Source organism: Lampetra fluviatilis, chromosome 17, assembly GCF_964198595.1.
Source record: "Lampetra fluviatilis chromosome 17, kcLamFluv1.1, whole genome shotgun sequence".
NCBI classification, from domain to species: domain Eukaryota; kingdom Metazoa; phylum Chordata; class Hyperoartia; order Petromyzontiformes; family Petromyzontidae; genus Lampetra; species Lampetra fluviatilis.
In genome coordinates, this window is record NC_136291.1 from 5,866,625 (window position 1) to 5,893,802 (window position 27,178).

Genomic DNA, 27,178 nt, shown 5'->3' on the forward strand with positions numbered 1-27,178 from the left:
ATTCGTGTGTGTGTGTGCGTGCGCGCATGTGCGTGCGTGGCAGGCAAGACAAGTGCAGCGGTGTGGCTGGCGCGGCGGTATGGCGCGGCACGCCTCACGCTGGATGGTGTGGTGCTGGATTGCCTATCAAGCGGCACCACGGTGGCCGGGCTGCGTGCGCGACAGCTCTGCGCCGACGCTGCACACCGGAAGGCCGTGCGTGAGGCCGAAGAAGGTCCGTCCTCCCGAAGGAAAACGGAATGTCCTTCCTGCCTTACTCACAGGCGTTAAGACGATGTGTCAATTAATTATTCAAAGTAAACTTTTACACCCAAGATGCATGTATCATATTGAAGAAATATAGATTTATGTTCTAGATTTGAAGCTTTCGTGACTGCAAGGATTCACACTCTTAGGTTTTTTCGGTAAAGTCACGTAGGTAAAAAATAAAATTAAAAGTTAATCATTTCCATTATTACTTTTATTCACTTTTAATTAAATTTTTTACCTACATGACTTTTTCCGAAAAAACCTAAGAGTATAGATTTATATTTTTTTAAGAGTCGAATATTTACAATTTGTACAAATTTTATTGATATTAAATACTAATGTTACATTTTACTGAACGGAGAAAATAAAACTGCACCGACACGAGAGAGAAATGAGAAACAATACAATTGAGATGGTAAAATCGAGACAAAAAAGAATACATAATTGAACCACTTTGTGACCTTGGATTGTGGCAATTCATGGGTTTGCTGGGCCAGAGTTACTTAACTCGATACATTACACTCACCTGCAAAATGTATATAATAATAACGTCCAGGAAAGCCTCACTGAGTCTCAAGACTCTTTCAGGATAGCCTTGCATTGGGATTTTTTTCCAGTTCCTTTTTAAAGAGTGTTTTGCACATGCTGCCCTGCCATCTTCTGGCTACCTCAGTCCATCAAGTTTGGGAGTTTCTCAAACTCTACCTCGAATACTCTGGATTACAGCAATGTCCTATGTTTAATAATTACCTATAAATTCTAGATTTGAAGGTCACTCATGTACATTTTCAGCATATCATAGGGTTTGCAGCTGGTTTAAATGATAGATTTTATGTATAGATATAGATTTGAAATGATGGAAGTGTTTTAGAGCGATGATAGATGAGTGGGTGTATGAATGAGTTAACTGGTCTGTTTCTCATCAGTTAAATAACTGCACTAACCCCGGCATCTCTCCCACTTCAGTAAAAAAAAAAATTCCTGTGGTTGTCACAGCTGATGATGATTGCTTGTATTGCAATCAAAACGTCGTGATTTAAAAAAAAAATTCACCTACGTGACTTTACCGAAAGAACCAAAGAATATGGATCCTTGCAGTGACGACAACTTCAAATCTAGAATGGTCTGTTTTTTTTGGCAAATGAAAAAATGGATGGACGGATGAATGGATTTGTGTTCAGCCCAAATGAATAATTGGTCGTGTGTTTAGACAGATGGCTAAATGAGCTGACACATGAGTGGAAGTCAGCTGGATGAATGAGATAGTACAGAACCCCCTCCTATTGGCTGCTGTGTGCAATTGCCTTGGCAGCTGGCCTTACAGATCCGAGTGCACCATCAAGAGCGACCCCGGCACTATCAACTGTGGGCGGCAGCATGGGGGGGTTGAGCATGGAGGCGGTGGCCAAGCACTCTGCATATGGCATGGAGTCTGGCGTCGGCGGGGCAGACATCCGCACAGCACCATCGTCCATCTCCATACGGCATAAGGGCAGCACGATCGTGGGAAAGTCACGCGCCGAGGCTCACAGCGTCGCCATGCGACCGCTGCCCTCCGAGCCTACTGGATCACAGGTGCTGTTGGTGTTACCCACTCTGTCTGCAGGTCCCACTGAGAGAGCCACTGTGGACATTAACAGTGTGGACCAGTGATTCTCATCCCACTCTGCTCCCCTCCACACACTCTCCACTCCAGAAACTAAGGATTTCTAATGAAGCCCCCAACCAACCTTTGAAAGTGAAAGGTTGCTCATTCTCCTCTGCTGTCCACATAATCTGAAGCTCCCTTCTCCTGTTCCTATTTTGCTCCCGATATGACTAACTGCCTCTATATAAAATATACAATACCACTGTTTCTATATAGCAACGTGAGATGAACTCAAATTTAGATGTTATATAAATCCATATTGTATTGTATTCATTTGAACAAAACTTTGACAATTTAAAACAATTACTGATTTTATACAGCTACATGGTATCAAGAATTTTGCCACTTGTGCCATCCAGACATTTTTGCATGAAGGACTTGATTCAGGTGAGACAATTTTACCTTTTTCTGATTTCTAGTAAACACATTCCAATGTCTCCATCATCGTCAATGAGATAAACCACGGAGGTGATATTTTTTTACCTGTTCTATCACATATTTGTGAATCAGACTCGAAATGCATTCATGTTGCATACTCATATTGTAGTTTTTTTGGCCTAAACAAATCAGGATGCGTAGTAAAATGCGGCACAATTTTATCCACTGTAAAAAGCGTGCTTGGAACCTGCATCTTGCCTATATTTGTTCACGGTGCTGTTCTATTCCATGCTACCGCCTACAAAAGGAATTGGGAGAAGGGCGCTGAGCAGGGAATAGAGGTTATAATGACCGGTGGCAGGCATGGCCAGAGCTTTGGATATGAAGGTTGGGGACCGATAATAATGCCAAACAGCCCCCGCAAGAAATCCTTCCTGGGAATTAATTCACCCCCGAATGTGGCCCTCATAAGTCCCATACACTCGCGTGGCACTGTAGGTCGCCTTTGTTTTGTTTGCTTTAGGGTTATATGGAATTGAGAAAGACTGGCCATGGTTCAGGTCTGGATGCGAGGTGCTCATCTAGCTGTGGCATCATTAGAGGAGAGTAAGGGATCCCGCCACTGAGGAGGACCTTGAATACGCACGTCAATATGGGAATTGTCTTTTAAGGAGAGGCATTTTCTTTTGCTGCAGGCTTTTTAAGAAATTCTAGCAGTCACTTGGGGTACCAGTACAGTTTTGGGAAATGTGTGTTTAAAATAACTAATTGTTAGAATAATTATGACTGGTGTCTGTGACACCTTTTAACAATGTACAATGTAAAATTAAATAATGTTGGATTAAGTCAATATGCGTAGGTTAATGACATCTTTATCATGAATGTAGCGGGGAGTGATAGCACAGTTGTTAGTGCAGTTGTTGGCACTGCCCTTTAAGCCTGGCAAGCAGAGGTTGATTCCCAGCCATGGCTAACATCAGTGGGGAGTGATATCTTAACTGGTCCTGAGCCCCCTCGCCAATGTCAAACAACCCCCATAACCAACACAGTCTGTGGAGACAAAGGGATGTACATTATAAATGATGATGAATGTCAACTAAAATTGTAATTTTAGGTCTGCTGTAAAATTTAGTTTCAAATTATGCTGCATACGCTGTACTGTAATGCATGTGAACAAATGTACCGTATCAACAAATTAGCAGCCCGTCTGCATAAATGTGTTAGCCTATGTCTTTAACGAACTAATTGTTTCCCCGACGGAAGGTGAGCTTGCCAAGGCTGGAAAGCACCCACCCGCGCCCAGCTGCAGGAACAGGGATGGAGGAGATATCCCTCTAGCAGCCATGATGTGTGCCACCCCGTGTCCCCATGCGTGCAGGCTCCGAGCGTGTCCATGGTGGGCGCGCCGCTGCAGCGTCGGCTGAGCGTAAGCGCCAGCGTCGCGGGTGAGGACGGCCTCCTGAGCTGCGTGCTGCCCGAGGAGCTGCTCATCGACATCCTCGCCGAGAGGCTGCAGGTCGCTCCCACCGTACTCACCGGTTCATCGCAGACTCGTCGGCTGTAGCAAGCGGCGACAATTACAGGCTCGCGTCAGACTAAGACGGTCTGAGCTTTCCAAACTAATATTTATCCATAGTCACAGATTTGCTGACCCTTCTTAACTGTTGGCTAATTTTTTACTCACTATTTGTTTTACCAGGTAAGGCCCACTGAGCTATATAGCTCTTTTTCAGAAGCGGCCTGGCCACAAATGATAGCTCAACGAAGTGGCTTATCATGTGGGAATGTATAGCAGCCAAATACTCTAAACGCATGTTGCTAATTGTGGGGAGAAAATGCAAAATCCAAATATACATGCGTTAGGGTCGGGATCGAACCCACGACCTCCTGTATACCAGGCAAGGGAGTTATCATTTTGCCACTATGGCACCCCTTTTCTTAGGATTACAACAATGCATCGATTATTCATTGAAGTAATGTCTTATGCCCACGATATGTGCATTGGAACGTGCATGAAAACATTAATGATTTCGATTTATGCAAATTACATGTATATAGATTTTTTTTTAAGTTGCATTAAAAGTACAGAAGTGAGATAGTAAATATGAGTGGCAAAATAATCAATACTTCAATCACATTGTGAACACGAATTGTGACAATTAATCTTGATACAGCAAATCTAGCTGTGACGGTCCCACCTGATGACGGAGACTTGTGTTGCCTCCGAAACGTCGTGATTTATTATTTTATTTCTATTATTACTTTTAGTAATTTTTTCTTTTATTTTTTACCTACGTGACTTTACCGAAAAAACCTAAGAGTATGAATCCTTGCAGTCACAAAAGCTTCAAATCTAGAAACAATTAATCTAATCGCTGAGGAGTGGAGGATCAATCAATCAACCTCACAGCCCAGTTATAACACTCATAAATCCGGGTGATCTGTTTAATCATGCACGCTTTTGAAATAGTTTGGATCACTGTGGCTGCACCTGTTAATCATGCATTCTGTTGCAACGGTCGTTGACAATTAAAGTGATGCATTGTGGCTTCTGCGTACAGTATTCCCTCGCTATTCACGAACTTGCTCTCCGCTATTTTGGCTACGCGTGAATCGCATCTGGAACTCTACACGACTGGATCGAGAGAGAGAGAAAGAAAGTGATGAGATAAAGTTACGAGAGAGAATGTGATGTGAGAGAGTGATGAGATAAAGTGATGTTTAGCATCATTATAATTCAAGGTAAGTTCCTTGGTATTTACTTTATGTTTATGATAATCACATTTGATTTTTTTTGTATTATGATAATTTTTATGTATTTAATACCTTATGTATTTATTTAAGGTAATTCGTTGAAAATATTTTTCACCAGCCAATATCATTATCCGCTAAATTTTCTATTCACGAGTATCTCCGGAACGTATCCCTCAAGCTGAACGAGCGAATACCGTACGTGGAAAACCGGTTCCCGTTTGTCCCGCGCAGCTGAGTGACTGCCACCGAGGTGTGGTGCTGGACGGGCTGGAGACGCTGTACGCAGCCACCATCGCGAGCGCGGCGCACGTGGTGCTGAAGGCCCTCAACAATCGCCGCTTCATCTTCTTGGTGGACCTCAAACAGGATCTGGCCTCGCTGGAGGCAAATGAGCAGGCCGCACTCAAGAAACGAGGTCAGGGGCACCGGTGCAACAAGAACAGCTGTGTTCCCTTGTTGGCCTTATACACAGCATCTTGGGAAATACAGTTTGTATAGTTTTTTTTATTATGATTATTTTATTTTAAACATTCAGTGAGCTTTGGCGGGACACGTCGCTCGAAGGGATAATGGCGGACGGTCGAGGCTGACATTGGGGTGGCAGCCAGAGAGGAAACGTGCCCGAAGGGGCGCCCACCGCAGAGATGGAGCGGTTAAAACAGGTCCTTTGTAGGGGCTTGACGGATTGCCGCATTGCAAAACTGTGAGAGTTGGCTATGGATTAAGGAGGCCTTCATCCAGCAGTGGATCGATTTATTGCTGACGGTGATGATAAAATGTCTCATTTTACAGCTTTCAGTTTAAGCTTGTAACTGTGTATTTCATCCTGACACGACGAATGTATCTTTGGTTGATAAATAATACTGCACTCAACACGCATTTGGATGTGCCTGATTGGAGCACCTCCTGTCAAAATGAAGTCATGTAGACAGCTTTGCGCAATGTTTAACCCTATATAGAGGCAGAGCTGGTGCAGAGGCTGGAGGAGAAGAAGAGGTGGCTGGAAGAGATGGACGAGGATGAGTACAATGCTCTATCAGATGAGAAGCGGATGGAGGTGGACAGTTTGCATCTGGCCGCCCTCAAGGAGCGCAAGGCTTGGTCAGCACCATCCCTCAAAATACCCCCTGCTTAGTTGTCGTTTATTAATTAACATTCATATTTTTAGAGATTTAGACACGCGTCCCACTTTTATCACCAGCGGAACTCTGTAAGTGCAGCAGGGGACAGTCATTGTACGTGTGTGAGCTGCCGATTATGCAGTCTGCTGAAATGCGTTTTGCCTCTTCGCATCCTTCCTTGTGGTTAGTGAGGAGGCTGACAGGCTAGCGAAGCAGGAGCTAGAACGTCTGCGGGAAGAGGAGCTCGAGAGGCAGAGGGAGGAGGAGGAGAAGAACAGAAAGCCACGCAAGGGAAAGAAAGACGCCATCAATCGGGATGATCAGACGGCACAGAAGAAGAGCCAAGCTACTTTCAAACCTGTACGGATCTCACAAAACACCGTACGGGCGTCAACATGTATACATGACATTGTGAGCAAAGGATTGAAAGAAGTGTTTTTTCTTTTGTTGTCCAGCAGGTGTCATCTGCTGTGGATCGGTCCGAGTCCCAGGCCTTGGAGGATGGGACACGCAAAAAGAACAAGGGGAAGGAACACAAGGGAGCTGCGCTATGCCTGCAGAGCGACGCCGCTCAGCAGCCAGCACCAACCATCAGCGAGCCAGACCCGTCAGACGAGAAGAAGGAACTTGAGCGTCGCTTCAAGGTGAGAGCAGAGATCGAGGCGGCTGAGTGGCTGAAGGGACTAAGGACATGTCAGAGCACTTGGCCAACACCACTGAGTTACTGGGCACAAATCCAGGCAACCTCCCGTAATTACATTGGGTTTCCAAATGTAGTGAGTTGATGGTGTCAACCCAGTCTTTATTGACTGCACACGCAAAAACAACCATATTAAATCTGAGACCTCCTTTACCAGTGGTAAAATATGGTGATAGGTTTTTACCCTTTCAACTGGTACAAAAACTGACACCTTTATACAAGGCATCATGTTTGCAATAACCACAACACAAGCAGTCAAAATGCAAACAAAAAGAAACAACTCTGATAATGATATGCACTGTCCTTGAAGTTGATTGGTCCACACCCGAGACAGCTTTTTTTAGAGCCTAGTCTCCATTGGTGTTGGACCAGATGACGCCAAAAGGAGGTCTCATAGTGTTAATGCTTACCCCGAGCTCTCAATACTCTGATAGTGCACTGTTTTTAAGAAAAGCTGTCTCGGGTGTGGACCAATCAACTTCAAGGACAGTGCATATCATTATCTGAGTTGTTTCTTTTTGTTTGCATTTTGACTGCTTGTGTTGTGGTTATTGCAAACATGATGCCTTGTATAAAGGTGTCAGTTTTTGTACCAGTTGAAAGGGTAAAAACCTATCACTAAACCATATTAAAGTTTCATTTTCACCAGATTGCATTTATTACAGCTCTAATACTTAAGAAATACATTTGGTTGGATTGACAATTGACGAACAATCCTTGCAGGGCATGTAAAAATGTGTATGTATCCTTAGCATGAGTAAAGAGGTCTTAAAATGACTTAAGATATAGTGCAGTGGCATTATCTTCTTATAGGTGCGTTATCTGACACAAGCTGATGCACTGCCAGATGAGAGTTGTGAAAGTTCTGAACCTTGGATTATGCAATAATTATCTTAAAAAATCAAACCTAATTTAAGGTTGATTAGAGCTGCCCTGGTTTAAATATGATTTATCTCATTTAATTTTGAGTCCAGTCCATTCTTTTGTACATCCATAGTTATTTAATTAATTCACACTAATGATTGATTCATTGTAGTGTGGGAGCATTCAGCCGAACATCCTGATTTATTATGCAATGCTTTTAATTATTTCCCGTCAATCCTGTCCATTATAATGCTTTTTGAAGGCTGGAATAAACCCATCAAGTGGTTGTTGCATTAATGACAAAGTTGAAATGAATCACCATACATTCTCAGTGATATAATTTAATCATATGAATAACATACTTTCAACTGTAGTTCAAATGCTAACTGCTAGAATTATTCAGTGTTGGTCAGCATCCAGTAAAATATTCTTGACAACATAGTAATAAGAGTGGAGCTTTATAGTAAATATGCAAATTGAGGTTTGAAAAGCGTAATGTCGTGCAAGTTTTGCATGATGCACGTACATGTCGATAGCACTATATTACCAAAAAACAACAGTCTCAGGAAGCATGTTGGTCTCTCCGGTATCTTGAGAACAGTCGAGTTACACGATGTTTGTCAAGTCCTTCAATTGTTTAAAAAATTAGATTCCCATTTCATTCGTCAGTTCAGATCATTTCTAACTCTCACCTAGATTGCTAGTCCCTTTATCTTGGTGTTGTTGTAGAGTGGAAAGTGATTTAATCAACAAACATTCTCATTGCACCCCCCTTTTTCCTTTTGATCCACATTTCTTGTTATTGAAATCGTTTCACCCGGAGAGGATCTGACACGCCGAATTGGGAACTTAATGCGAGCTCCTAATAATTAGAGAGAATGCAACTCACTTCATTGGGAAACATTGTATATGGTCTGCTACATTGATTATAATGTAGATAATAAAATTAAAACGTGGATGTGCGCAGGCATACGAGCAGTCACAGAAAGACGTGCAAAAGCTGCTGGAGTTCTGGGACCGCACGCAGGGCACACTCGTGCTCCCGCCCACACCCGAGACAGAGGACGTCGTCGAAGCCGAGGACGAAAAACCTCCACCGTCGGGCAAGAAGAGCAAGAGGGAGAGAGAGAGGGAGCGACTGGAGCGTGAACGCGAGCGATTCGAGCAGCGGGAGAAGGCCGAGAGGGAGCGGCTCGAGAAGTTGAGGAGCGATGAGAAAGGCGAGCCGACTCCGGCGCCCGGCTCTGCCGATTCAGAAAGGGTGGCGCAGGAACGACCAGGCTTACGGAAGGCGGCGCTGGGCATCCCACATGTGGCGCTGGAGGTCACGGATCCCCGTGAACCCGTTGCAGAGAAGCTGCTGGCAAGAGAGCTGCTGCCCTCAGTGGACGAAGTAAAGAGGCACTCTTTGACCTTTCCCCTGCTTTTAATAAAAATACCGCCGGTACCATATTGGCAGATTGTGCCCGCCGGCGGCTCCCCTAACACCCCTTAAAAATGTGCTATGCCGATGAGCATCTATAACACAGAGATAATAATGCGTGTAACATTTTTTATATATATAACAAATACACTCATTTAAATTCCATCATTACATTGCTGAATGGAAGCCTGTTAATACTGTCAGTCATTGGGGTTGTTTGACCATGGGTTAAGTTATCACTTGCAACTGCTTTTTGTCATGGACAGAAATTCAACACAGGTCAATGCATTCATTTGGTAGATTTGATCATATTTCCACGAATATGAAAGTCATTATTTGTTTTTAAAAGTAATTACAATTACTTTACAATGGAACCCTAAACACCATGTTTAGTTCTGTTTACGTAAGTGTCAATTACAACATTCACCATATGCACACCACGGTGATGCTTAATGTATTAAGTATACAGCACAAAAATCTTGTTTATATCTGCATCTTTTATATGTAACTGCACTACAAATGAATGAGTACTGAGAGGTGAAAAAGAAAGTGTCATCTTAAGAATCCTACAAGTGTGGATTTCAGCCCATTTCCCAGTGAATGTCTTCATATCATTTTTCATTTGCACTTTTATGACTCTTGCTGATATGATGATGATGATGATGACTTTTCTCTTGGCAGGTTCTGGACGGACTGGGCCTGGGTCCCAGTGGGCCCCCTATCCCACCACCGGTCACCCTGTCGGTAGTGCCGTTCCCTGGCAAGCGCAAGGGCCTACCTCCCAAACCCATCGAGCGCTTCCAGTTTGTGGAGGCGGTGGAGGAAACGAGCATGGATGAAAAAGATCCAAATGAAGAGATTCAGCCGGAGCCCGAGCCCTGTATTAAGGTACAAATCCCTCCATGGTCTTGCCCAACCATATCTTGCTTCTCTAATATCCTACAATGTTCAACCCCGTCCTCAATATCTACCGTCACTCTCTGTGCCTCCGTAGCCCTGCGCCCAGTCTCGCTTTAATTCCTTTTGCCTTCTTGCTCCCCTTCACTGGAACAAACTCCCACTGCACATGCAACAATCATTTTCACCGACCTGCTTCCATTCCTCCCTTAAAACAAGCCCCATCTCTTCTCCCTTGCCCACCCTGCTGCTGCTACTCCCTGCCCCAGCCCTTCCCCCAGCTATGACCAGGCCTACCCTTACACCTCTTTAACCGCTCCCACCTGCCCTCCTAACTGTCACCATAACTACACAACTATCATCGAACGTACAATTTTATAAATCTTGTAAAGCACCTTGGACAAGTGAGCTATACAAATCTACATCAGATAAGATGATGATGCGCTGCCCGAGAGGCGTTCTTAACGAAGCGGCTGGAGGAAGCAGCGCCCTGCACACGTTACCCCAACTCAGCCAGTCCTCCACTTGCAATTATTTTAGGTGTATCGTCAATGTATAGAGCAGTTTTTCTTCAAACCCCAGTCCTCGTCACCTCCCAAGGTGCAGCGTACTGTGATCAGCAGCCGCCAGGTGCATGCAACACGCAGCGGACTGATTTGCACATGAATAGAACATATCGGGGTGGAGAAATAGCGCTGTGGTCATCGCACTGTGCCGTGAACACGGCCACCTGACTTCACCACAGCGAACGTCAATGGTGCGCGATATCCGAACGAGTCCTCTGCACCCCTCTTCGCAAATCCGCATTGACCAGCATGGTCAAACCACCACCATGACCAACACAGTGGAGGGGCTTCGTCTAACAGTGGATATGCAAAGGGGTGTAAGCTAAATCATGGAAAGCGTCACAGAGGGGAGCCGCGAGGAGGGAAGTTTGAGAAACACTGGTATAAGAGGAAAGCTGTGTGCCAAGACTTTCACGGCTCCCATATTCGGAATATGTTGAACATGCCACCTCTGTTTAACACGTAGGCTTTCGCGACCAACATTATTCATAATATAGGTTTTTGGGTCAGATCGCGTTATTTATAGATGTGTCGTAACCCTCCACCACCCGACATGGCCAAACAGTAAAAAATGTGTCACGTTTTTTTTTGCCACCTCTGTTGTGATACTGGCCTCTTTGCAATGTGGGTTTAGAGCACAAGGTAATTTAAAGCTAAGCTGTGTTTTTAGCATCCAGAACCACATTTTTCATCATGTAATAATACATTACATTATTCGTTACAATACTCTATTTCTTTCAAGGCATCCTATACTAATATTGATGCCATCGTAGTGCATGAAATAGTTAATGGAATTTAAATAAAAATGTTACAGACTAGGTTTTGCACTTCGTGTAAATAATATATATTAATAAGCCCTAATTCATGTGAAATACTGTACACGTATCAAATTATATTTGTACATCTGCAACTTGAAAATAATGTTACATATTCACAAACCAATTTTACATTGCACTGTTTCTAATGGAAGTTAACTGGTAGTAAGTGTTAATAATTGAATTAGCTGATTAACACATGCTTAATTAATCATGACGTGGGTCATTTAATCAAATTGTCACTGAAGCTGATCCTTGTTTCCTGGGTTTGTATATCAACCTGCTTACCGTCACTGTCAGTTCTCACAGTACTTGTATCATATTCAGGACGACAGTTGCTTTCATACATTTTATTTTAAAAAATGTCTCAGACTATGTTAGCGTATGTTGTGCCCAGTGAAATGACAAAGTCTACTCTGCAGTGGAAGACAATACAATTGTAATTGGAGAGGAGTGAAAAATGAGTTTTAATATCAGGACAGACCAAATGACATCTGCGTGATGTGACTTACATCATTGGCTGCCATACCAGGAGGAGCTCACGACGCCTACCAGGGGCAAAGGTCGAAGCAAGGACAAACTGGACAGCGCAAGAGAGAAGGTTCGATCTCCACAGAGAAAGAGCGCCACTCGGTCACCCCCACAACCTCTGGGCCAGCCCACAAGCGCTCAGGTGGATGGTGAGATGGGCAGCACGCAGCAAGGCGAAGCGTCAGTCGCAGAAAGCCGTGCAACAAGGTGAGCAAGGCCCACGTACACCCGACACTGTCTCCTGCCACAGTCCCTGCATTCGTGGTGTAGGCATAGGGTGGAGTTTTACATGGCCACGGTTGCTGATGCAACGCACCGCGTGAGACACGCCTGCTCGTGATCGCACGTCCTTACATTGACGGGGGGCTGTCGGCAGGTTGAAGACTTTCCGCTGGGTGGTCGACGCGGGCAGTCAGGTGGAGCTGCACGTGAGCTTCTCTGCCAACGATGCGGATCAGTTCGACGAGACGCTGAACCTGGAGGTGCTGGGCACTCGTCGCCGCTACCAGCTCTACTGCCGCGGCGTTTGCACCTTCCCAGGCATCAGCCAGAACCCCAGGTGCCGACTCAGCTGTGAAATGGAAGAATAAGCCGGGCAAAGCCTATGTCGTAATGGGGTCTGCTGCTAGCATTGAAGATAAACGTATAGAATTCTGCTTTCTGTCATAATGAGTCAGGCTTGCATTCTTGTTAAATGCACTTCATCTGTCGCGCGGTGAGTGATATATCAAGCCCCTATGTAAATGTAAGAAAAATTGTAAGCTTATTTAGCTGCAAATATTATAGTACACAAACAAAACACATTGATTAAATGTCAGATTTAAATGGGAAGGTGCAACCTGCACTGTGTTGTTTAGGCATGTGACGATCCAACAATTTATTCGTAAAAATGTATATTCACACTCAGAATACATGTATGGAACTATGCACGTTAATAATTATTGTTTTATTCATATTTATTGTCTCTAATTGGTTCATGGCAACCCTGTGGCCACTAGAGATGCTATATGCACCACAGTGTTAAGTATAATTCGTTCATAATTAAATTTCTTACCCTGAAATGGGACGATTCATTGAAGTGTAGTGCCATAAGAGGGGAGGGGCTGCTGGGGGCTTTGGGATCCTAGGCAGATAAGCCGTCGGCGCCAGGCGCTACGATCCCAGGCACCCCAGACGCTTAAGCCCCTTGGCGCCACCAACGGGGGGGGGCTGTGTGTGCTCTGTGGGATATCTGGGGCGCACACAACCCCACCCCTCGTTGGGGACGAGGCATAAAAGGGCAGCTCCCTGGCCGATCGAGGCCAGTTGTAGCTCAAGACCCAAGACCAGCCATCTTAGGACCCTGGACCCCCTCGTCCTGCTTGTCCTTGTAAGGGCCGAGACGCTGTGAGGGCCAGTGGTGGGACTCTGGAACTCCCGGCTCTACATCCTTGTAAGGGCGAGTTCCGAGGAAGCCAGAGTCCAGACCCGCACCTTGGCTCGGTCGGGTCAGAATAGCCTCCCCTAGGGTAGTTGTAGCCGGAGGACCCCAGAGCGTAGCCAGAGTAGTGTATCTAGGCTGTGTACCTAGGCTGTGTACCTAGGCTGTAACAGAGTATGAGGACTGAATGGAGTGTTGTATTGTAATAAAGAAGTTACGTCTACAAGTGTCTCCGGAACCCATTACAGAAGTGTGGAACGGTGAACTCTTACCAGTCTGTTTTGGATAAACGCTTTACCAATGGTTCACATTCCCTGTTGTTTGTCGCATGCAGGATTGTTTTCCCTCACCGGAAGAAGTCTGTGCAACCTAATGAGATTGTGCACAAGCAGTTTGTGTTGAGCACAGACGTCTTTGAGTTTGGACCCCTGCTCTGCGGAAAAACAAGAGAGAGGTAGGTAGTTGTCGTGATAAATGCTGGAGGGCATGGACTTCACTGGAATATTTTGTAAAGAGTTTATGACGATAATGTGGATCGTGCCGAACATAAGATCTTCTCTGTATGGATGTGACTGGCAGGTACAAGGACGGCCGCTATCCAGAGAACATGGAGAGGCTAAACATCCAGAACAGCTCGCCCATGTTGGCCAATGTCACCTTCTGCTTCCAAAATGATGCCAAGGCGACGACGTTCTTGCTCGACCCGCCCACCATGACCCTTCAGCCCAAGCAGGAGCAGGTCTTGGAGTGGAGAAAACATCACCGCTCAAAAATAATGTGGTTCAGGAATAAGAATAAAATAAATTGTAGGCAAAGTAAAATATTAAAGTTTTGAGTCTTGACTTGAACGTGGAAAGGGGAGATACCTCTTGATAGTGCAGGCGGCAGGGGAGATGAATTGACTTTCCATTCAGTGGAGATCAGTGGATGATGTCTTTTTTATATTCATTGTGCCAGGTTCAGATATATTTTCATACATGACCATAACAAACTTGTATTCGCTTTAAAACAGACTGACGATTGGACAACAAAAGTCAAATCGAATTTGAAACCGCGTTCGGGAAAATGGTTTCTGTGTGTGTGTGTGTGCGCCATGGTGACTTTGCCGCTTAGCAGCGAATGGCGGCCGTTGTTGTTGCTGTAGTTGTCGTGTGCACCGTTACAGACGCTGACGCTATGGGCCTATCCGACGTCGCCGGGCTGCTTCGAGGACGTGCTGGTGTGCTGCGTGCACGAGAACCCCGAGCCGGCCATGTTCCGCGTGCGCTGCCACGGAGTGAGGCCCGAACTTGAGCTGGAACGCAAGCAGCTGCACTTTGACAAGCTGCTGCTGCACAGGTGATGCAGAGTATATGAGCAGCGCTGGATTATACATGCGTAGTGACGCAGATCGGAGGCAGTAATACTTGGAGGCACTTATTTTATTTAACAAGCACCGTCGGGATAATACACAACACCCTACGTGGGTGCACACTATTATAATGAAGACCGTCTATTGTCTGCGGCACTACTTAGAATAGTTGGTAGGCTGTCTGACTAACAGCACCCCGGGATGGTGAAGACGGAGACGACGACAAGGAGATGGTGACGACGACGAGATGGCGACGACGATGATGTTGAACGGCACGACGGGGATTCCACTTCCAGCAACAGCCCCGAGCTCCCCATCAGGGCCCCCTTTTATACTCCCAGAGTGGCCTTGATCCGCCTCGGCCACGCCCCCTTTCTGGAACCTACTACAACCGAAAGAACCAAAGAATATGAATTCCTGCAGTCACGAAAGTTTTAAGTCAAAATTCAACCGCCTCTACGGGGAGGGTTTCCACATAACCACCCCTTTTCCTGATGACGACCGCTTGTGTTGCGATAGAAACGTCGTGATATTTTTATTCACTTTATTTTAATTTAATCATTTTTTCTATCTATCTACGTGACTTTACCGAAAGAACCAAAGAATATCATTTCCTGCAGTCACGAAAGTTTTAAGTCGAAGTTTTGTTTGTTGTTTTTGCTGCCTTGTCCAATCTTGATAAATCTGACTTACATAGTTATATAATCCATTACTTAATCATATTTCGTGACTTGCTTTCCATTTTCTCGATTTGGCACTCCTATGAGTTGATTTGTATTGTTTGCTGCTGTAACTTGCTGACCTTCCCATATTGGACATGTCTGAAAAAGAGCTTCATAGCTCATCGGATTACTCCGGCATTCTAAACAAATAAAGATTCCGATTCTGTTTGGAGCGGCACTGGATTATGCATTGGCAGAATCCAGGCTCACTGAATCCTCAGGGGGCAACTCTCTTTCACAGACTATTGTTGTTGTGATCACTGGCAACAATAGGCATGTAACAATGTAATTATTCTATTATAATTCATTCTTAGACACACGATACATGTTTAAATCACGCGTGGAAGAATCTACTGTTTATGATTGATGCAATGTTATATTCAGCCTTAATGGAGCAAACTAAACCATTGAAAAAATACACAAAGTAGCTATAATTTTTTACATTTAACTTTTTGATATTGCAACCCTGAATTGTGACAGTTTATTGAATTACAGAGGGGGTGAATCATTGCATGCTTATCCACCATCAACCATGCTCAATTATTCGCTATGCTGAAGGCCTCTTGAATATGACTTCTGAAATGTATCCCCTATTATATTGAATACTTTCATGGAAACAAAATAAATGATGTGGCATGAAAAAGAATAAGTGCATTATTCTCACAGTCACATGAGAACTTACAAATCAAATATAAATGTACAGCCCTTTGTTATTCTTGGTTCTTTTGGTAAAATCACGTAGAAGGGAAATAATAAAATTAGAAAAAATATTAAACAATAAAATTATCACGACGTTTCGACTGCAACACAAGCAATCATCATCAGGTGTGAAATCCACAGCAAGAAAATTTGAAAATACCGCCACTTTTTTCAAATTTTTTTGCTGTGGATTTCACACCCGATGATGATTGCTTGTGTTGCAGTCAAAACGTCGTGATAATTTTATTGTTTTATATTTTTATTATTTCCCTTTTACGTGACTTTACCGAAAGAACCAAGAATATGAATCCCTGCAGTCACGAAAGCTTTAAATAAAAATTTAGTCCTTTGTTAGTCTACTGCTGGGTGAAGGCCTCCACATGTTATGTTAGTCATGGCTGTTGATTGGCCATATTCCATCATACTAGCCAGTGTGAATTGAGAAGGGGAAGGTCCAGGACCAGTTTAGATGTCACTCACCACTGATGTTAGCCAGGCTGGGAATTGAACTCCGATAACCGGGTTTAGTACAGTTGTTAGCGTGATGCACTGCAGTTGTTATAGTGCAGTGAAATTGTACTACAGTTATAGTGCAGTTAAATTGCATAGGCGTTGAAAATAAAACGGTAATAATACTTTCATTTACAGTGCCATAAGAAGCAGCTGAAAAATGTAATAATGCAACACAATAAGAGATGCAATTGTAAGATATAGCAATCCTGCTGTTACTTCCTCTTCCCCGTGGGTTCAGTATCAGCAGTGTTTTTTGTAGACGTCCTTGCTAGAGCCTTACCATGCATACGTGCACGCTTGCCGTTCAAAAGGAAGGACACAAGGACGCTGACGCTGAAGAACAACACGCTGGCGCCCGTGGCGTGGCATGTGAGCGGCCTGGACAGCCTGGGAGATGAATTCTCCCTGGACGCCGACCAAGGCGTTGTGCCGCCCAGATCCCAGCATACACTGCACGCCTACTTCCGCGCCCTCAAGCCCGTGAACATCAAGAAGATGATTCGCCTGGAGGTCAGGCAGTGCTCGTTGCGATTACAAGTGCAATTCTGAAAATGTGTAGGCAGAAGATAGGGCCTTGTGCAAATAAGAACATTTGGAGGCAAACTAAATGAACTTCATAATATGTTTCTAGTCTGGGTCTGTACAGCTTTGTTTCATCGATGAATGTCAAATCCTCTTCACGTTTCAGATTTCAGATGTCGAGAACATAATGGGCATAGTTCATACTGAGAACATACAAGTGATTGCTGAAGCATACGATGTGGCTTTGGACCTCACATTGCCGAAAGGTAGGTGAAACGATTCCACACCCTACTGCAGCTCCTGAGATGTATAGGGTTCGAGCAAAATCATATATAGAGCCCTTTAAGCCAGGGCATCTCACAAAGTGCTTTGTACAGCGTGATACATGAAAAACATGTGATGGAAGTTCTTAAAATGATCTGCAGTAATTTATAATGGCCTGTATTTTAGGATGGTGTGAACGTTTCTAATCATTTTCAAAACCAATAGTTAAGGTAGAGTGAGCCATACTTATTGCTAATAGTATTACAATCTATGTATGTATGTTGAACTTCTTTTGCACAGTACGGGGAAGGTGTGGGGAAGGACTACAAACTGAGCACAAAAAAGCAGTAAAAAAAATGACTTTTAAATTTAGAAGAAATAAGTTTTCAATGACATAACTGAAAAGATACAAATAATTACAACCCATTAAAACTTACTTTATTACCACATTAAACAAACCCAATTAAGTTAATATAAGATAATAAACTGAAAAGAGTGTGTTTACCATGAAAAAAAGTGATATTTTAATCCATCGGCCAATGGGATGATGAGACTCAGATGACAACCAGACAACTGTCAGTTTATTTACCCACAATCCACCACAACTGTCTTAGATTTACTAAATGTATTTTCTTTAAGTCTACGAGGGATCTACATCATAATATCATGTACCGCATTGTTTTTCAACCCCAGGGTCTGACGGGGGACTGGATTTTGGAGTCATACGTGTGTCAGAAGAGGCTAAGCAGACTTTCACCATGAAGAACAAAGGGAAATATGAAATTTCATTTAGGTGAGCTCATTTCGCATGTTACACAGTAGCACATCTCTGCGCACAAATCTGCGCTTTTGCTCACGTGGATTTCCTCCCGCAACGATGCAGCTTCGGGCTGGAGGCAGCAGCCACAGCCGTGCCAGACGTGAGCACGCTCTTCTCCGTGCAGCCACAGAAGGGCACCCTCCTGCCCACGGAGCGACACACGCCCGTCACCATCATGTTCCATGGCAAACGGGAGGTGTCCATCACTGAGCAGCCCATCCTGCGCTGCCAGGTAGGTGACCTGCATAAACGGGGCTCTAGGCTCAGCAGCAAGACCTGCCTGCCCGTGCGCTGGACAAACAACAGATGGGAACATGGCCCGCTCGAAGGTCAATTCTTGTGTCGTTGAGCACACAAGCAGGCGCTTAGGATAAATCAGTACACCCTTGGTTTAACACATTCCTTGTAAATAATATAATATACAAAGTGTATCTGTAAAGCTGGCACTGTAAGGTTCTTCAAATATTTACTCCTTTATATTGACCAGTCGATGATTAAGATGTAGAACTTATGGCAAGAAAAATAAATGTTCTGTCGGACAAAGAGGCACGCAACTGGTCAAAAGACACGTAAAGACAGACGCAGACAGACAAAGAGGCAGTCAGACAGTCAGTCAAAGAGAAATAGTAAGACAGGCAGACAATCTTATTTTTGTGTGATTCCTGTAGGTGATCGAACCCAGCGTGGGACATGGGGAGGCTATCGCGAGCATCCCCGTGAAGTTGTCGGCGTGCGCCGTCTACAGCAAGTATTCTATCTGCCCTGCCAACGACATCAACTTCGGCCCACTGGTGGTGAACACACGCAAGACATGCACCTTCACGATCGAGAACCGTGGCGACTTTGACTTCAAGTACTCCATCCAGAAGCTGGCGCTGGACTCACCGGTTGCATCTCAGCGCAAGGGGTAAGCATTGTCTCATCAGATTCAATAACAGTCACAGTCGTTTACTTATATACGTTATTAGTATTATTATTATCACAAGGATCGGTGATGACAAAATTATTGTATGCATGTATGTAGGTGTGTTGAACTTCTTTCGCACCGTACATAGCCAACGGTGCTAATCGGAGGTGCGTGGGAAGAACAACAAACCAACCTAGTAACGGGTGTTTGTGTGTTACGAGTGCCGATGGTGGTGTTATTTGATGGTGTATTGGGCGTGTGCTGTCTGGTCGTTCAGGGTGGCAGCGAAGAGAGTCAAGGCCCATGAGACGCACGGCCTGGGAAGGTTAGGCAACAAACAGAAGCGTGACTCCCTACGACCTGAAGCCCCCGCTGCTGTCGTCCAGGTCATACATCTGCACTGGACATGTCACAGTGCAACACGTAAATGGGATTCATATTTATTATTGCGCTCATGATGCACGCAAAAGAGAAAAGAATAGCGTAAATGCGTGATATAAGAATGATGTGAATACCAAATGTCAACTTATTTCATAAGAATCTGCTTATTTAGTGCATGTGTCTGCACATTCAAACGTAACCCAACTATATCCAAATGTCGGTGGCTCAACTCAATTACACGTGTGTATTTTGTGTGGCATTTAACTTTGATATTGGTCTGGTGTTTGTGTTCGAATCCTGCTCATGGCCGTGATTAGCTTAACCAGACCTGGGCATCCCCTAGGTCGACTCAGCCTCAAATAAGTACCTGGTGCGATGTGTAAACATTTTCACTATGGAGACACAGGCAGCCAGGCATGGTACTGGCCACCCACGCTCTCGTGTACCATGCTTTCATAGGCCTTAATAGGTGTTTGTGTCCAGCACTTGCCTCAAAATGATGTTAAGGCTACACAGGGGATCTTTATCTTTGTCTTGTGCGTGTGTCACGAAGGCTCGGCTGTCGCTGGGCATGTTCACCGTGTTCCCGGGGTTCGGCACGCTGTTGCCGGGCGGCCAGCAGATCGTGACGGTGGAGTGTGCACCGGAGTATGCGGGCTGCACCTCGGAGACCCTGGCCTTAGACATCAGTGAACGCGATCCCAGCGACCACCCCGCGGGCATTCCTTACAGCCTGTTCGCTGACGCGTGCATCCCCAGTACGCGCAGCCTGGCCCACTTTATCATGCACCGACCACAGAGCACTCTTATAATCACCTCATTAGTTCCTGTAATTAACCATCGCGACTCACTAGTTGATTAATTAATTTACATGCCCATTTGTTACCTGAATAATTGAATGCGAATGCACTGCAATAAATAAGATAAATAATGACATTAATAATTAAGCGAAAAAATTAAACACTCAAGAGGTCACCATGACCACTGGCGGAGCCAGTGGGGGGGGGGGGGGGTGGGGGGGGCTGTGTAGCATATTATTACGTGCCAAGGACTCTATGAGATGATAGGACAATAGTCTGAGTCCGTAATTGGCAATAAGTAACGGCAAAGCAGTTATAAGTGACTCACAGAATTGTGCGCAGTTATGTATACAGCACACGACTTCTCTGGCATTCAACTTCAGCGAGCACGATGCCGATCACACAACGCGGTTCGAATTCGATCCTCGATCGATGGCTGTGTCATCGCCGCACACGCGTCGAATAAAAAGCAAGGGACAAGTCCTTGCCTACTAACAACTCCGATCATTTTTCATTGCTGGAGGGGTTGCCCCCCCTACCTGAAAATCCTGGCTCCGCCATTGACCATGACCAATGCCGTTTATGTAACCCCCACATCGCCATCACTTCCTTCCTTCTGCTATATCCAATGGTTGTCACCCGAATTGGCACCCGAATTTCAAGCTGTTCTCGTACACTATCCCACTATCTGGCTGTTTCTGTCCTCTGGATTTGAAATGAAGCTGTTATTCTATATAAGTTGCATTATTATTAAACCCTAAAATCAGTCTGCTGATTGTGTACCTTGGAACATTGAAGCTTAATTGAATGTACTTGTCTACATTATCTTTCGTGAAAATTTGTCACATTAACAATCCTAGGTGGGCCAAGTTGATACATTGCAACGCTTGGCACATGAATGTCAGTTATGACTAAAACAATCTAGAAGATAACAATTTTGAAACTGTACCCATCTCCTCCTCCTGCCCAAATGATGAACCCACACTCACAGTGCCCAACCCACTCCGCCCTTTTTAAATCCTTTATATTAAGTTCACTTGCTTGCTTGCTTGCGCGCTTACGACCGTGCAAATCTTTCGGTCGTTTTTTAACCCACTTCCCGTGATCCAATCGAGCTGACATTTTGCACACAGACTCGTTGTGCGTGACAATTTCTTTTCCAAAATTTTACACTTTTTAGGAATTTTTTTTTTCATATTTTATTAAAAATACCAATGTGATAAAAATGAAACTCTTACTCCAGAAAAACAGAAATGAATAATAAAATAAAACCGATGCCACGCATATAAAGGATTTATAGTGAAAAAAATTTGTTTTTATGGGTTAATTTTTTTCCATCCTCTAGGCATAGTGATTAACGACTTAGAAGCCATATTTGAGGAGCAGCACATGTGCCGGAGTGCCACGCTGAGCCAGGTGCTGGCGAGCGCGCAGAGCGGCAGCGGCGCGTTTGTGGAGGACGAGAGCCGCTTCGTCTTCCACGGCACCGTCGTGGGTCGCCGTGCCACTGCACGCTTCAAGATCCTCAACTGCAAACGGGTGCCGTGCGACGTCGTCTTCTACGTCAAGCCCGTCTCGAGCAAGGTGCTGCGGCACAGGCAACGTGCAATGTTTTGCACCTCAAAATTAGCACGGTTGGCTACGTATGGCGGTAAAGAAATTCAACATACACATACCGAAAAAATTAACTAATGAGCTCAGATGTAAATTTCGTAATTGTGTAGCAGTCATATGTCCAGTATCTGTGTGCTCTTGTGCCCATGTGGTTTTGAGTCCCATTCTTAGTTTTTTTGGTAAAGTCACGTAGGTAAAAAAAATGAAATTAAAATTAATAAAAATGAAATAATAAAAATCACTTGATACAGCAAATCTGGCTGTGACGGTCCCACCTGATGACGGAGACTTGTGTTGCCTCCGAAACGTGATTTTTATTATTTTATTTTTATTAATTTTAATTTCATTTTTTTACCTACGTGACTTTACCGAAAAAACTAAGAATATGAATCCTTGCAGTCACGAAAGCTTCAAATCTAGAGTTTTGAGTCCTTATTGCCACGTACGCCTATCCCGCTATACTTTGTGTGCCCCTGCGCCTCTGTCTTCATGTGCCTCATACCTGTGTCCTCCTGTGACCATGTGTCAGTGCTGCCGTGTGCCCCTGTGGCGATGTGCTACTCTGTCTCTGTACAGTCGTGCCTTTGTGACCCCATGTGCTTGTGTACTCTTGTGCCTATGTGACCATGTGACTTTCTTTGTGCCTGTGACTGTGAGACCTCAATACCATGTGCCCTTGTGCCTCTGTCTCCATGTTCTTCGTGTGTGTGTGTATGTGCCTGTTCACATGTGAGCGATAGTGTAGCGTATAGCGCGCTGCGCTACGATTCTGGTGACCCGGGTTCAATTGCCACTCACGGCCAACACCGGTGACGATTATTTTAACCGGTCCCGGGCCTCCCCTAGGTCGACTTAGCCTCAAATGAGCACCTGGTGCGATGTGTAAACATCGTCACTAGGGAGACAAAGGCGGCTGGGCGTGGTGTTGGCCACCCACCCCCTCGTGTGCGTGCCGGCCTTCATAGGTGCTCGCTAACAACACTTGCCCCGACAGTCTGTTAAGGCTAAATGGAGGATCTTTATCTTTGTACACATGTCCTTTTGCTGTCTGCCTCTGCGCCCTTATATCTCTGTGCTCTTGTGTCTTTATGCCCTTGTGTCGCTGTGTCTGTGTACCCATGCCGCTGTGTGCCCCAATGCCTTGTGTGTCCCTGTCTCCATGTGCCCTTGTGCTCCTGTCCCGCTGTAATATGTCCAGGCGGCCGCGCGCATCGGAGACATTTTTAGCGTGGAGCCAGCACGAGCATGCGTCCCCAGCCACTCCCACATGTATGCGGAGGTTTCATTCATCCCACAAGCCATGCAAAGCTACCAGTGCACCTTTGAGGCGAATGTGGAAGGCCTACCCAGGTGCGTTTCATCAGTTGATTACTATCTGTATACCAAGTTTAACTGTGGCTCATAAAGATTGAATGTGTAATCGGCCCAAGCAAGCGAGAGGCATGCAAAAAAGCATGCGGCAATGAATATTTTACGTGAAAAAAACTTCTAAAAGTAGTTAGACAGATCACTGAGTAATACGTATAGGCTAACAAATATTTTGTTTCCAAAGCAACACAATTTTTGTAAAAGTAATTAAAATTTTTATTTTAAACATTTCCTTCCTCTAAAACACAATCCAACACTTAAAATGTGCTAATTTAAATCATAGTTTGAATGATCGCTGACATCTATTCATTCCAAGTACTGTAAGCTATTTTTGGCAACCAGAAATATGCAATAAAACCATTGCTGATATGAATTTTGAAGTCCCATAGTAAATCATTGTGCTTATGACCTATAGCATCTGATTTCAGTGCAATGCTTAGAGAAAAAAATATCTTTTCAATGATGGCAAGTCAAAATTTATTGCACAGGCCAACTTTCCCTAGAATGATAAATACCACACCTAACATCTGTAGTAATGACGGCAGCCTATAAGGCCATATCTATCTTGAGGATGTATGTTTGTATGTTGAACCTCTTTCGCACCGTACATAGTCAACCGTGCTAATCGGAGGTGCGAGGTGATGGCAGTTGCACCCTGCTGTTCCCTGCTCTTTGAACAACCGTGCCCGTTGTGCATGCGTGCGCTAACTGTGTGTAGCGGCGTCCTGAGGACACGGGGGCTGATCTTCGACGTGTGTGGGGAGGGCACCCTGCCGCACGTCAGCGTGCTGAGGCCCGCGCTGCGGTGCAAGCAGGGAGCGCCGCTCATGCTGTTTCAGCGCCTACTGCTCGGCCGCGCCCAGACGCTACCGCTCTCACTGTGCAATGACAGCACCCTGCCCGCACAGGTGATGCCCCTGAGCTTCAGTATGTGTACGCATACAGCCCCTTGTATCGATCCACGGGCATCCTGACGCCATGGCCGTGACGTTGAACGCCGACTCCAGCGTGAACATGAACAATCACTTTAAGCACTTCACCACTTGTACAACCCCTTTCCATCGCTGGAAGGAGGCCTCCTCACGTCGTGTCGGTTGTCAGGGTTATTTTCCCATACGTCATCACACTGATCGGTACGGTTTGGTGAAAAGCAGCGAGAAGTAAGGTGAGAGCATGGAAGTACAGCGTGACAATGGATTGTGCTGCGCTGTCCTGTGCTGCCTACAACGCAGTCCCATAGCCCATGAACAACATTTTGAGATTGATCGGCTCGGCCACATTCGGGCAATTTAGTCAAAGGCACATTATTAAGATATATACATGATAGATAAATAAATAAACAAACAACACTTTGTATTACCACCACAGTATAAGATAGACATTTGAGTCCATCAAACAATGGATGTTCTGGAGCCAATGTTTTCCAGTAATATTTAAGTAGGACAATTCTTGAGCAGTTTTTCATCTGAGTATGAAAAAATGTACTGGGGGTATTACATTTGAAATGGATTTACAAAATTATATTATGGATGCAAGAAGCAAAATTACACCAGCACTGTGGAATGAATTTGAAGGCCTGAAAATTCTAAAAGAGAAAGTGCACAAAGTAATGAAACAAATAACGAATGACAAAGCACCTCGTCATTATGAAATAATATCATTCATATGCCAAGTATTGAATAGGAGGTCACCCACTGATGTGTGTAAATATTGTATTGGTACTGACCACCCTGCTAAAAATACATTTTTGTTTTCAGATTAACGTTGATCTGTTGGATGAAACGGGTGCATTCAAGCTCAAAGTGAAACCAGGAACAAAGTGTTTATACCCTCTCGACAAGGAAGAGGAGGCCAATGAAGGTAAAGTGAACCTCCGAGGGGCTTCGTGAGTTGGCGTTGGGCGGAAAACTGCCTTTAAGATGAATTATAAAAGTTTTTGGGTTAGATCGCGTTATTTATAAATGTGTCGTAACATCCACCACCCGACACAGCCAATTAGTAAAAAAAAAGTGTCACGTTGACAAAAGACAAATAGTTCACTACTTTAGCCCACCGGTGTGTTGAAGTGTGAATCCACAACATTAAAAAAATTTTGAGTACGACGTTTTGCTGGTAATTACATCCAGCATCATCGGGAAATTTGCTCTAACCCATAAACGTTTATTACGAATAATATTAGTCGCAAAAGCCTACGTGGTAAACTGCCTTTAAGATGAAACACATAATAGCAACATTTACATCACGTGCGGGGCATAACCCCAGTTTAGGGACGCTACAAAATCCGTCCGAGATTTTCACGTCTCAGGTTATGCATGCGGCTGGATAAATGAACTACAATGTGATGGCAGTATCTTCTTTGGTATTTTCTCCACTAGATGGGTGTATGCAGTCAATGCAGCCATCGATGAGAACTAGTTTTAGTGGGAGCTCGTCACTTATTGCCTTTGCATTCAAATGATCAATTAAGCCATTTCGTCATCTGAGACTGGAGTATTCTGTCACCACAGATGAAAATTATAGCTGAAAGCAAAGTACATCTCAGGCAGCACAAATTTAATTGCATCCAACTGGTATCATAATTCTTCGTTGATTCTTTTTGGCTTTAGACGCATAATGATCTCGCCAAATTTGTGTTACTTAGACCCTCCACCACCTGATATAGACAAACAAATCAGATTGTCGTGTGTAAAAGTGTTTAACAAGCCAATTATTGATGTGTCAGCTCACCGGTAAATAGAAGAACAATTCTCACAACCAAATTTAGAGTTAGACTTTGTCAAGCATCATCAGCACAAGATCTAAGAATTCAGTATAAAGACCCAGGAAGTCAGAAGAACCCGTGTCACCTGGTCCGGTTTCTTAATTAAATGTCATGATCACACAGAAACATCCAATCAGATTTAAGCTCGATACTAACAATTACAAATTCATTTATTCAAAAGTATATAGGCGAATTTATGAACATTGTATCCATTAACATTCTCCCTACTCATGAAATTACTCACCTAAAGCAGGGTCACATTAGTATGTTAGCTGGTACTGGTAGGAACCTCCTGGTTACACCAGCCCACAGGGGATTATTGTGTCCATCCGTGCAGGGAGGGGCTGGGTGGGGAGGGAGAGGCTGGGTGGGGAGGGGAGGGTGGGGAGGGGCTGGGTGGGGAGGGTGTGGCTGGGTGGGGGATGGGTGGGGTGGGGCTAGGTGGGGAGGGGCTGGTCACCCCGTGGTGCCCTTATAAAACTCAACGTTGAACCTACTCACGCCGGCTTGTGCCCGCCCTCACAGTCGGGCATATTTGCGGAATACACCACGCCGCCGTTGACCCTGGCCATTGACCGAGCAACCCAACGTTCCTACCAGCTCCCTCTGCAGGAATGTGTTATCAATACGGTAAATCTTTGCCAATTAAATTGCGCAGAGCCGGCCAAGAGGGCGCACGCGGCGTCGCTAGTCATCCGTCCGGGAGAGAGCGCGGATCTGGAGGTGCAGTGCTCGCCCGGGCGAGTGGGGCCATGCCGCGGCAGCGCGCGGCTCACCGTGCTGGACAACCCGTATGCGGTGACGATGGTGCGGCTCGTCGGGGAGGGCTACAGTGACACCGTGACGCTCGACAACTTCCCCAGCTCCCCAGCAGCATCGCCTGACAACACTGACGAGACTTCGTCGGACCCTGATGATGTCCAGGGTACAAATCATCATCGTCATCATAACCATCATCATTTTTTGCAATAGTCATCATAACTATAGTTGTCATCATCAACGAGAATGTCACCATCATAATCATCACAATTGTTGGTATATTTGTATCATCATTATTGTCATCACCATGGTCATAATAATTGTTATTCTC

The 27,178-nt window shown here is 44.8% G+C and overlaps 1 protein-coding gene across 8 annotated transcripts in view; it reads left to right on the forward strand.

Annotated features, from left to right (window-relative positions):
• HYDIN (HYDIN axonemal central pair apparatus protein) overlaps positions 1-27,178 on the forward strand; it is a 120,359-nt gene that overhangs the window by 68,340 nt on the left and 24,841 nt on the right. For 6 of the 8 annotated variants that reach the window (XM_078864051.1, XM_078864050.1, XM_078864056.1 and 3 more), the window contains exons 40-65: positions 44-214; positions 1,562-1,824; positions 3,654-3,791; positions 5,261-5,444; positions 5,989-6,130; positions 6,339-6,510; positions 6,606-6,794; positions 8,682-9,107; positions 9,819-10,025; positions 11,948-12,153; positions 12,323-12,505; positions 13,701-13,820; positions 13,946-14,105; positions 14,532-14,704; positions 16,963-17,161; positions 17,340-17,439; positions 18,131-18,230; positions 18,321-18,489; positions 18,926-19,164; positions 19,442-19,550; positions 20,099-20,303; positions 21,691-21,929; positions 23,158-23,309; positions 24,046-24,235; positions 25,085-25,187; positions 26,747-27,013. In XM_078864051.1, the coding sequence (XP_078720177.1) occupies positions 44-214; positions 1,562-1,824; positions 3,654-3,791; positions 5,261-5,444; positions 5,989-6,130; positions 6,339-6,510; positions 6,606-6,794; positions 8,682-9,107; positions 9,819-10,025; positions 11,948-12,153; positions 12,323-12,505; positions 13,701-13,820; positions 13,946-14,105; positions 14,532-14,704; positions 16,963-17,161; positions 17,340-17,439; positions 18,131-18,230; positions 18,321-18,489; positions 18,926-19,164; positions 19,442-19,550; positions 20,099-20,303; positions 21,691-21,929; positions 23,158-23,309; positions 24,046-24,235; positions 25,085-25,187; positions 26,747-27,013 (4,806 nt within the window). The remainder of the gene's footprint in view (positions 1-43; positions 215-1,561; positions 1,825-3,653; positions 3,792-5,260; positions 5,445-5,988; positions 6,131-6,338; positions 6,511-6,605; positions 6,795-8,681; positions 9,108-9,818; positions 10,026-11,947; positions 12,154-12,322; positions 12,506-13,700; positions 13,821-13,945; positions 14,106-14,531; positions 14,705-16,962; positions 17,162-17,339; positions 17,440-18,130; positions 18,231-18,320; positions 18,490-18,925; positions 19,165-19,441; positions 19,551-20,098; positions 20,304-21,690; positions 21,930-23,157; positions 23,310-24,045; positions 24,236-25,084; positions 25,188-26,746; positions 27,014-27,178) is intronic. The other 2 variants (XM_078864052.1, XM_078864054.1) reach the window with 2 other exon arrangements.